The sequence below is a fragment of the Triticum aestivum genome, chromosome 5A (genome assembly GCF_018294505.1).
Source record: "Triticum aestivum cultivar Chinese Spring chromosome 5A, IWGSC CS RefSeq v2.1, whole genome shotgun sequence".
Taxonomy (NCBI): domain Eukaryota; kingdom Viridiplantae; phylum Streptophyta; class Magnoliopsida; order Poales; family Poaceae; genus Triticum; species Triticum aestivum.
Window position 1 is genome coordinate 415487825 of NC_057806.1, and position 11088 is coordinate 415498912.

An 11088-nucleotide genomic window follows, 5' to 3' on the forward strand; every position below is an offset into this window, starting at 1 on the left:
GCTTAAGCAAGAACCAATCTTACATACGCATCAAAACCACAACGATAGTTTGTCAAGTTGGTGCTGTTTTAACCTTCGCAAGGACCGGGCGTAGCCACACTCGGTTCAACTAAAGTTGGAGAAACTGTCACCCGCTAGCCACCTTTGTGCAAAGCACGTCGGGAGAACCGGTCTCGCGTAAGCGTACGCGTAATGTCGGTCCGGGCCGCTTCGTCCAACAATACCGCTGAACCAAAGTATGACATGCTGGTAAGAAGTATGACTTATATCGCCCACAACTCACTTGTGTTCTACTCGTGCATATAACATCAACACATAAAACCTAGGCTCGGATGCCATTGTTGGGGAACGTAGTAATTTCAAAATTTTCCTACGCACACACAAGATCATGGTGATGCGTAGCAACGAGAGGGGAGAGTGTGATCTACGTACCCTTGTAGACTGACAGCGGAAGCGTTAGCACAACGCAGTTGATGTAGTCGTACGTCTTCGCGGCCCGACCGATCAAGCACCGAAACTACGGCACCTCCGAGTTTTAGCACACATTCAGCTCGATGACGATCCTCGGACTCCGATCCAGCAAAGTGTCGGGGAAGAGTTCCGTCAGCACGACGGCGTGGTGACGATCTTGATGTACTACCGTCGCAGGGCTTCGCCTAAGCACCGCTACAATATTATCGAGGATTATGGTGGAAGGGGGAACCGCACACGGCTAAGAATATGATCACGTGGATCAACTTGTGTGTCTAGGGGTGCCCCCTGCCCCCGTATATAAAGGAGCAAGGGGAGGAGGCCGGACGGCCCCTATTGGCGCGCCAGGAGGAGTCCTCCTCCTAGTAGGAGTAGGACTCCTACTAGGAGGGGGAAGGAAGTGGGGAGGGAGAAGGAAAGGGGGCGCCGCCCCTCCTCTCCTAGTCCAATTCGGACCAGGGGGGAGGAGACGCGTGGCCCACCCTGGCTGCCCCTCTCTCTCTCCACTAAGGCCCATATGGCCCATTACTTCTCCCAGTAGGGTTCTGGTAACCCTCCGGCTCTCCGGTTTTCTCCGAAATCACCCGGAACACTTCCGGTGTCCGAATATAGCCGTCCAATATATCAATCTTTATGTCTCGACCATTTCGAGACTCCTCGTTATGTCCGTGAACACATCCGGGACTCCGGACTAACTTCGGTACATCAAAACTCATAAACTCATAATATAACTGTCATCGAAACCTTAAGCGTGCGGACCCTACGGGTTCGAGAACAATGTAGACATGACCGAGACACGTCTCCGGTCAATAACCAATAGCGGAACCTGGATGCTCATATTGGCTGCTACATATTCTATGAAGATCTTTATCGGTCAGACCGCATAACAACATACGTTGTTCCCTTTGTCATCGATATTTTACTTGCCCGAGATTCGATCGTCGGTATCTCAATACCTAGTTCAATATCGTTACCGGCAAGTCTCTTTACTCGTTTCGTAATACATCATCTCGCAACTATTTCATTAGTTGCAATGCTTGCAAGGCTTATGTGATGTGCATTACCGAGAGGGCCCAGAGATACCTCTCCGACAATCGGAGTGACAAATCCTAATCTCGAAATACGCCAACCCAACATGTACCTTTAGGGACACCTGTAGAGCTCCTTTATAATCACCCAGTTACGTTGTGACGTTTGGTAGCACACAAAGTGTTCCTCCGGCAAACGGGAGTTGCATAATCTCATAGTCATAGGAACATGTATATGTCATGAAGAAAGCAATAGCAACATACTAAACGATCGGGTGCTAAGCTAATGGAATGGGTCATGTCAATCACATCATTCTCCTAATAATGTGATCCCGTTAATCAAATGACAACACATGTCTATGGTTAGGAAACATAACCATCTTTGATTAATGAGCTAGTCAAGTAGAGGCATACTAGTGACGTTTGGTTTGTCTATGTATTCACACAAGTATTATGTTTCCGGATAATACAATTCTAGCATGAATAATAAACATTTATCATGATATAAGGAAATAAAATAATAACATTATTATTGCCTCTAGGGCATATTTCCTTCATTACCATGCTAATATCTTGGTCTATTTGGAATGAACGAAACGGGAGGGTCTTCCGCAACAAGTCCTCTCTGCCAACAATCTTGCTCAACAACATCAAGTTTGAAGCTAAACTCTGGGTCGCCGCGGGCGCAAAAAAGTTAGGGACCATCATTCCGGGAGAGTAAAATCCTTGTAGTTTGCGGGCCTGTGACAAAACATTCGTATCCTTCTTAATTAATATATGCGGAAAATCTTTTGCCCGTTTCAAAAAAATAAAAAAAATAATTTCGACTCCACGGATAGAGGAGTCTGGCATCCAATTCTATTCATCAAACATATGCCCCTCTCCGGCTCCGGCTTCTTTTTTTAAGTCCACAACACTCCAAATAATTCTAGATGAGCATAATTCTTCGAGTGCAAAAAAATTCAAATACAACACGAGTTCAAATTTAAATAGTGTAATCCAAACATTAACCTTTTAAATAAAATAGTCAAACTTGAATTCAACATGTGTTCTAGTTGGCCTTTGACCGCCTACAGATACTCAATATTCCCTTCATTTCAATGAACAAACACGCATCCCAAAAATTAATTTTGACCATAAATTAGACTAATCAAATGTGGATTATATGTAATAAAAATAATTCGTTCTATTCAAATTGGAAAGAAGTTTTCGATGGTATAATTTTGAAGTCACAAAATACATATTATTGATAATTTGCGGTCAAAGTTGGATTTTGGGAAGTGTGTGCGCTTAATTCATTGGTATGGGAGGAGTAGGATCATTCTTAAGTTGCTTGATGTTAAATCTGCTAATGCATTTGGACAAACTCCTCAAATGTGGTAGTATTATGAGCTAGAAGTTGGATAGGATCACACATGTTCTCAAATTCTAAACCTCCGACAACTCCTTCACCCTCATCCTCTACAATCATGTTGTGCATGATGACACAGACTGTTATCATCTACTACAAGCTCTCTGGATCCCATATTTTTGCAGGTCCTCGAACAACTGCAAAGCGGGCTTGGAGCACTCTAAATGCCCTCTCAACACCATTTCTAGCTCCTTGTTTTTGGCAAAAGTGAGCTATTTTCTGACCAATTGGCTCAGAGATGTTCTTGACGATTGACGAAGACGTCTAGGGCTTATAGATACCATCAACCAGATTGTAGCCCATGTTCTAGTCATACTCATTGACTGTACTTGTGCAGAAGAGTTTTTCTTCAGTCAACCTAGCAAACAATGGAGACCGCTGCAGCACGTTGATGTCATTGTGATACCAAGGCATAGCCAAAGAAAGCGTGCCAGACCCATAGGTCATGTGATGCAACCACTTCTAGAATAATGGTGGGCTTCTTAACATGGTTCTGATATTGCCCTGTAGAACATACATGCGGTTCTACCACTCCGGTGCATGCAATCAAGGGATCTGAGTATACCTGGCCACCCTCTTGCTTCGGACATTGCCATGAGCCTTTTGGTGTCAGCAGCAGTTGGTTCTCTCAAGTATTGTCGTCCAAACACCTTGACCACCTCAATAGAAAACCTCGCCATGGCAGCTACGCATGTGCTTTCAAAAATTTGGAGGTACTTGTCCCACGAATTTGCAGTTGTGTTATAGGCAACCTTCATCAATGTAGTCATGCACTTTGATGAATTAGTCATCATAGGCCCGAACAACATCTTAGAGGCGGTCAAAAACATTTCTCGACATCCGAAAGCGTCGGCAAAAAATGTCAATGAATAGGACACCAGGGGCGAAGTAGCCACCCACCAACTGCAAATGCCCCGTGCCCTCTTGGATTCAACACTCGATGTCCCTTAATTGATTCTTTGAGATTCAATACACGCTCTTTAGCAAGCTCTGCGTCTTCTAGGATCTCCTGCATCATCATTGTTTCAATCTCATATTCATCCTCCACATCCGATAAGGATGACTCCATGAGATGTTGTAGAAGTACCCCTCGTTCGAATTCATCGTGCTTGCTTCAAAATAAGGAAAAAATGTCAATGATTTGTCTATGAAATTTGGGCAAACACTTGACGAGCATGTTGTTCGCCATGGATGGCAACCGTAGGGGCAGAGGGTACCTAGGCAGCACCAACATTGACAAAGAGGACTTGCTGCCTGGGTGGAGCGATGGAGGTCTGATAAGGTCTGGACAGGAGACCGAGTTGGTATAGCGGCGGCGGCGCCCGGAAGGTAGTAGATACAGAGCAGTGAGAGAGACGGAGTGAGAAAGATGCGCGCTCCGGCGAGGTTTGTGTGGGTCGGAGTTGTAGGAGTCCTACGTGGTGGAGGCTAGGACTCTTCAAAACCCCTCTAGCTTTGCAACCGATTTGCGAGAATTTGGATACGCAAAAATTTGCGGGACAACGTTGGATGGCAAAAAAGTTCGGCCGCGACGGTTCGAACGCTTGCGGGCACTATAGGGCATCTGCAACATTGTCGGAGTCCTACGTGGTGGAGGTCCAGACTCTTGGAAACATCCTCGAGATTTGCATTTGGTTTTGCGAGAATTCAGATATGTGGAAATTTGCGGGACAACGTAGGATGGCAAAAAAGTCTGGCGCAATGGTCCAGACGTTTGCGGGCGCTATAGGGCACTGCGTTGCAGATGCCCTTAGAACAGAACGAGACTCATCTTTCCATGGAGTAAGATTCTTTTAGCTTGTTAACGTATAAGGGCTCCTTTAATTCAAAGAAATTTCTTAGGATTTTTGAAGAATTAGAACCCTTATGTTTTTTCACACTGGTCGACTCGTAGGATTAGATCCTATAGATTTTTCATAAGGAATCATTTGTACTGCATTTCATAGAAAATCTAGCATCCATTCCAACCTATTTTTTTACAATGCCTTTGTTTTTCTATGGCATCAAACACTCTCCCGTTCAAATTCATGTGGTTTGCTAATCATATAGGACTCAAGAGGGCATGTCACTTCAACCGTATATCTTTTCATGTTGCTCCATTTTGAAATTTCTGTGAACCAAAGAGGCCCTAAGTTGGAAACGAAAGCGTAAAGAGAATTGCAGAGCTCATATTCCGCGCCTTTACAGTTCCCATGCCTGTCGGCTCGCTCGACTTGCTCGCAGGCTAGCCCATTTGGTGTAGTTTTTATCTAGTCGCTCTGATGTTAAAAAAACCCAATACATACAACTCAAAAACCGGAGTATCCAATTTACATATTTGAAAAAAATCATAATTTTTAAGAACTTTCGTGGATTTTGAAAAAAAAATCATGGAGAAAATTATTCACAATTTCTAGAAAACAATCATGAATTTCTAAAAATAATTGCAGATCTAAACTGTCCAAAATCTTCATGTATTTTAAATATTTCATGAACTAAAAAATGATCATGAATTTTTAAAAATGTTTATGGACTTTGAAACATTTGTAAATTTTAGAAATATTCATGAATTTTGAAACAATCATGATTTATTTTCAATTTTAAAAATATGGAAAATTTTAAAAATTCTAAGGATTTCTTAAAAAATATTTTTGTATTTAAAAAACAATAATAAATGAACTAAAAAACCGGTCAAAAACCTAAAGAAACACTAGAAAAGGGAAATACCAAATAAAGGAAAAACTAAAAAAGAAAACCAAGAAAACACATTGAAAAATTAAACCATAGGATGCCCGAAAACCAACATGGGAAAAGAAAAACCACCAGAAAGACCCCATCGGCCGAAAGGAAACCGCGCGACTAGCGGTTTGTTTTACAGAATGAGAGAGTTTTATTGCCCAGTACTGTTCATATGGATACAATAGTGATTCGGAGGTACCAACAACCAAATGTGTCCACCTCCACGTATCGAGGATTAGAATTTTGCGAAAGCGAATGCATCCCTATTTAACTCTTTGTGCTCGTGGTCGAAGATGACCAACTAGAATTATTCCTTCCTCATATCAATCTTTTTTAGAATGGAGCGATATCTAGCAAGCATGTGGCCGGAGTTCAGATTGTTGATCACATCAAGGCGGTCAAAGGCTATCATCAACCTCGTAACAGGTAGGTTGGATGACGAAGACAAAGCCTCGCATATTGTCGTAGCTTCAATAACAAAGGTTGATGCACCCTCGTAGCTCCCATGCTCATCATGACGGGCGCTGAGGCACCACATCTCTCATTTTTTGCTCGTCCTGTGTCTACATGGATTTTGAACATACCCAATTCAGGGGGAGCCCAACTTCCTCTTGATGATACGCTTAGCGTTTGTCCTTCAATTCTACCACTCGTAGTTTTATGATCTGCATCAGAAATATCTGCCATGAACCTTGTTATAAACGCATGGGTTGATAGAGGAGACTAGAATTCACTTTCATGTATCGCACGTCTCCTCGCCCACCATATGGCCCATAAAATCACAAATATTCTTGCATATTTGTCCCAGTCAACTTCTTGTTTAATTCAAACAACCACAATTTTGTGTTCTATCGTACGAAACTATCACATAAAGCTTGTGGTCCAAGATGGCCCATACACAACATGCAATATTGCACTCCATCAGTGAATGCATCTAGGTATCATCTGTCACCCCACAAAAATAACATGCCGTCGTCGTCGCCATGTGCCAACGATGCCCCCCCCCCTTGGGTGTAGATGGTATGGCTAGTCACCATGCAAACATCCGTGTCTTTGAAGGGGGCTTAACTCCCCATAGTCTCTTCCAGCCCGACCATTATTCAGTTGTGTTCGATGACTATGGTGTTTTATCAATCATGCTTCTCTTCTTTTTTGCTTCCATCACCTTCCTATAGGCCGACCGAACGGAAAATATGTTGTTCTACTCGAAGTGCCACGCCCAGAAATCATTTGAGTTCACATGACTGATTGGGATGCACTGAATAGCCTCCGCATCCATCAGCAAGAAATGTTCATGCAACTTCTCAACATTACAACTTCGGATGGATGACACAGTTAATTCTGATACTAGATCCAGAGGACTCGGTGATCACATGCAAGCTAGTAGAGAAGATGATAACAAAGGAACCAATTATCTTGCATAATGCGGGTAGATGCTCCATTTCCAATTTGCTTGATTAAACCCGGACGAAGAACATCCCGACCTTCGTAGATAACCCTATGTACTTGCGAGGGTGAGATTCGAAGCTATTTGTCAAGAATGAATCATTAGGGTAATAACTTGCCTTTAAAATATGTGCACTCGAAGAGTCCAGTTCCTGCGAGAGTCACCATGTGCCTTATTGGCTAGCAAGTAGAGATTAAATATTTCGATGTTCCGGAAACCTAGACCTCCCATGTATTTTGGCTTGGTCATATAATCCCACAAGACCCACATCATTCTCCTCTCCCCTTTCTTGCCGCCCCAGAAAAAGTTCGGGATTAGAATTATGGACTAGCCTACGTCTCAGTCGACTAAGAAATGCGAGGTTGCACTTTTCACTAAACAAAAGATGCATTTGCTTAAATTGGCTGGCATTATTAAGGGTAAATTACCGCTAGACGATCTCCTTGCTGCACTGGTTGAGTGGTAACATATCCAGCTGGAGAATTTCTCCTCCTCGATATAGCTGTAAAAACAAATCCCTCCGATCTAAGAGCAACTCCAATGCAAAGATCCAAACGGATACGGAATCGGGCGTGGGCTTGACGATATAGCTGTTTGCTCCGGTCTCGCCTGTGCTTGTTGTGGTCGAGCGTGGCGCTGCTGCTGCTGCGTGGAATCGGATCCGAGGAGGTTGAGGTGGCCGAGCATGGCGGCAGGCGAGCTCCTGCTCGATGCCCTGAAGGCGTCCATGGCAACGGCGCGACGAGAGGATGATGGGGACGACGGGGGCCGGCGGAGGCGCGAAGACCGATGGGGGCGGCGGATCCGCGCGGGACCGGATGGATCTGGCTGGCTGGCGCTGGATCCGAGCAACGGCGGACGAGGTTGGTGCGGCGGCGCAGGAGCTCGGGACGAGTGGGCGGTGGCGCGGGAGCTGGGGACGAGCGGGTGGTGGTGGTGGGAGGCTGAATCGCTAGTGCGAGTCGCTGATGCGTGGGACTAGGCCGGACACGCGAGGTCACGAGCGAGGACACGAGCGAGCGACGATAGCGTCCGTGTTTGTCCGTGCTGACCCATTTGTGGCTCAAATTTGAGCCTAGTTTGGATCCGGACGGACAACAAACGGACAGCAAGCGGACGCCATGTCCGTTTGGGTCGCCCCGTTAGGCCATCTTTTCTGTCCGGATGACTCAAACGAACAAAATGTGTCTCTCCCTTGGAGTTGCTCTAACAATCCCTGAGTAGTTATCCTTCGAACTACTATCAAATCATGGTAACAGTGTAGGTGTAGCCACGGCCGACACGGAGGAAACGTGATCTCGTTAACGTCGCTTTTCCTTTGCTGTCTTGACATACGATACTCTTGTTTCTGGTTACTCCCGGTCCCTAAACTGAGAAAGTACCCGCCCTGCTCCCTCGGCCACGGATTCCTCTTATCCTACGTGACCAATAAGCTCGCGAGTGCTCGGCACATGCGCAGCTAGCTCCACAACAGTCACTCCCAGTCTCACTCAAGTTCCTGCTCACCACCCAAATTATCTAGCGCGCACCAAAAAATCGCAGGGCGTCATCAAACATCTCGTCACCATACAGCGGGGCTGGGGCGCCATGTCGCATCATTTTCACCTGCGCACCTCGGTTCTTCCCCTGTCCTCCTTCCCCGGCGAGCTCGGCGCCCGGTTCTCGCCCGCTAATAAGCCCAGGCATCCGGCGAGCAGCGTCGGCGTCGCTGCTGCGTCGCCGTCGAGAACCCTGCGGCACCACATGGCGAAGGCGGTGGCGAAGGAGGTGGGGGCGCAGGAGGCGGCGGAAGGCAGCGCGGCGCTCGGGTGGGCGGCCAGGGACGCCTCCGGTGTCCTCTCCCCGTTCGACTTCTCAAGAAGGTGCGTGTCAGACTGCGTGTGTCCGTCCTCGCCGTCTGCGAGTTCATCTGCCGTTTTATGTTGCACTGTGCGCGGCACACTCTGCTAGAGATACACAGTTGCTAGTTAATGAGTATAGTGGAATCAGATGATTTCGTGAATGTTACAGCTTGAGTCCTATACAAAAATAAAGAAGGCTAAAAGTTATCAACACACATGGACAAAACGTTTCTGTTTTTAGAAACACATGGACAAAATGTTAAATCAGGCGTTTTCTACGATTTTGGTTGCAAAAATATTTTTGGGATAGTGAAATGTTTAGTGTTCAGACGTCTTAAGTTGTTTGCACTTGACAGAACGAGATACTACTCGTCTTGTGGTCGTGGTTCTTTGCTGAATTGCCCTGTTCAGCTAGGAGGCCAGTCAGCTGGTGGAGTCATTGACGGTTAACTACAATTTCAGGGCTCAAAAAGATGATGATGTGACGATCAAGGTGCTCTACTGCGGGATCTGCCACACTGACCTCTACACCATCAAGAACGAGTGGGGCACCGCCATGTACCCCGTTGTTCCCGGGTAATTAAATCCCTCCACATAATGGAACAATTTTTACGTCGTAGTACTGGAGTGAGATAATGGCCTGGGCAGGGCAGGCACGAGATCCTGGGCGTGGTGACCAGCGTCGGCGCCGGCGTCAGCAAGTTCAAGGCCGGCGACACGGTGGGCGTGGGCTACTTCGTCGGGTCGTGCCGCTCCTGCGAGTGCTGCGGCAACGGCTACGAGAACTACTGCTCCGGCATGGTGCTCACCTCCAACGGCATCGACCCCGAGCACGGCGGCGCGGTCACCCAGGGGGGCTTCTCCGACGTCATGCTCGTGAACGAGGACTACGTGGTCCGCGTCCCGGACGGGCTGCCGCTGGACAAGGCCGCGCCGCTGCTCTGCGCGGGCGTCACGGTGTACAGCCCGATGATGCGCTTCGGCCTGAACGCGCCGGGGAAGCACCTGGGCGTCGTCGGCCTCGGGGGCCTCGGCCACGTCGCCGTCAAGTTCGGCAAGGCGTTCGGCATGCGGGTCACCGTCATCAGCACCTCGCCCGGGAAGCGCGAGGAGGCGCTGGAGCGGCTGGGCGCGGACGAGTTCCTGGTGAGCCGGGACCCCGAGCAGATGCAGGCGGCCGTGGGCACCATGGACGGCATCCTCGACACGGTGTCGGCGTGGCACCCCATCTCGCCGCTGTTCGCGCTGATGAAGCCGATGGGGCAGATGGTGTTCGTGGGCGGGCCGACCAAGCCGCTGGAGCTGCCGGCGTACGCCATCGTGCCGGGCGGGAAGGGCATCGCCGGGAACTGCGTCGGCGGCATCAGGGACTGCCAGGCCATGCTGGAGTTCGCGGCGAAGCACGGCATCACCGCCGAGGTGGAGGTGATCAAGATGGACTACGTCAACACGGCGCTCGAGCGGCTCGCCAAGAACGACGTCCGCTACCGCTTCGTCATCGACGTCGCGGGCAGCCTCGGCTCAACATCGTGAGCTGGAATGGCCACCTTGTTGATACTAGCTGCGTTAATTTTCTTCGGCGAATGCGTGCAGATTTAGACCGAGCAGACATAGAACACTGTCCCACCTCCAGTTTTTTGGAGTTACAGCAGCAAAAACGGTGCACTGTTTATGGATGTTCGCATATCAGGTTTCGGAAATTTTTGACTTTTTCCTGAATTGCTAAATTATTTTTCGCATATCAGATTCATCTACACCTAGGTTCCGAGTGGTATTTATCTTTGCCATCTTCAATACCGAGCATGAAACAATTGAGCTAGACTTTTGAAGAGTAACATCCAACCATTTCAGTTCCATCTAAGGCATCATTCAGACATTGCGCCACATGTGCAGCTCTAAGTTACAAAAAATATATTAATCTTTGTAAACCGTGAAAAAGATATTATTCTAAGAACCACAAGAAATATCCCAGCCCTTGCTGAAAAAACCCCAGAAGAGACAAAGAAAAAAACTATACTAATCCATACAAAACTATTCTAGCCTTGGTGAACACATAGAAAGATAAGAGACAAAACATTATTATTGTTATAAGCTAAAGACAGTCACTATAACCTTTTATGCAAAAATACAAAAAAAACAAAACAAATTCGCATCAATGGAATCTACATGCAA

General features: G+C 47.1%; 1 protein-coding gene across 1 annotated transcript; it reads left to right on the forward strand.

The window, feature by feature from the left end:
• Window positions 1-8530: 8530 nt before the first annotated feature.
• On the forward strand, window positions 8531-10635 carry LOC123103702 (probable cinnamyl alcohol dehydrogenase 8C). The gene is made up of 3 exons (XM_044525368.1): window positions 8531-8937; window positions 9379-9492; window positions 9570-10635. Exons 1-3 carry the CDS (start codon window positions 8663-8665, stop codon window positions 10447-10449), a joined length of 1269 nt encoding a protein of 422 aa, XP_044381303.1. The 5' UTR covers window positions 8531-8662; the 3' UTR covers window positions 10450-10635.
• Window positions 10636-11088: the final 453 nt, after the last annotated feature.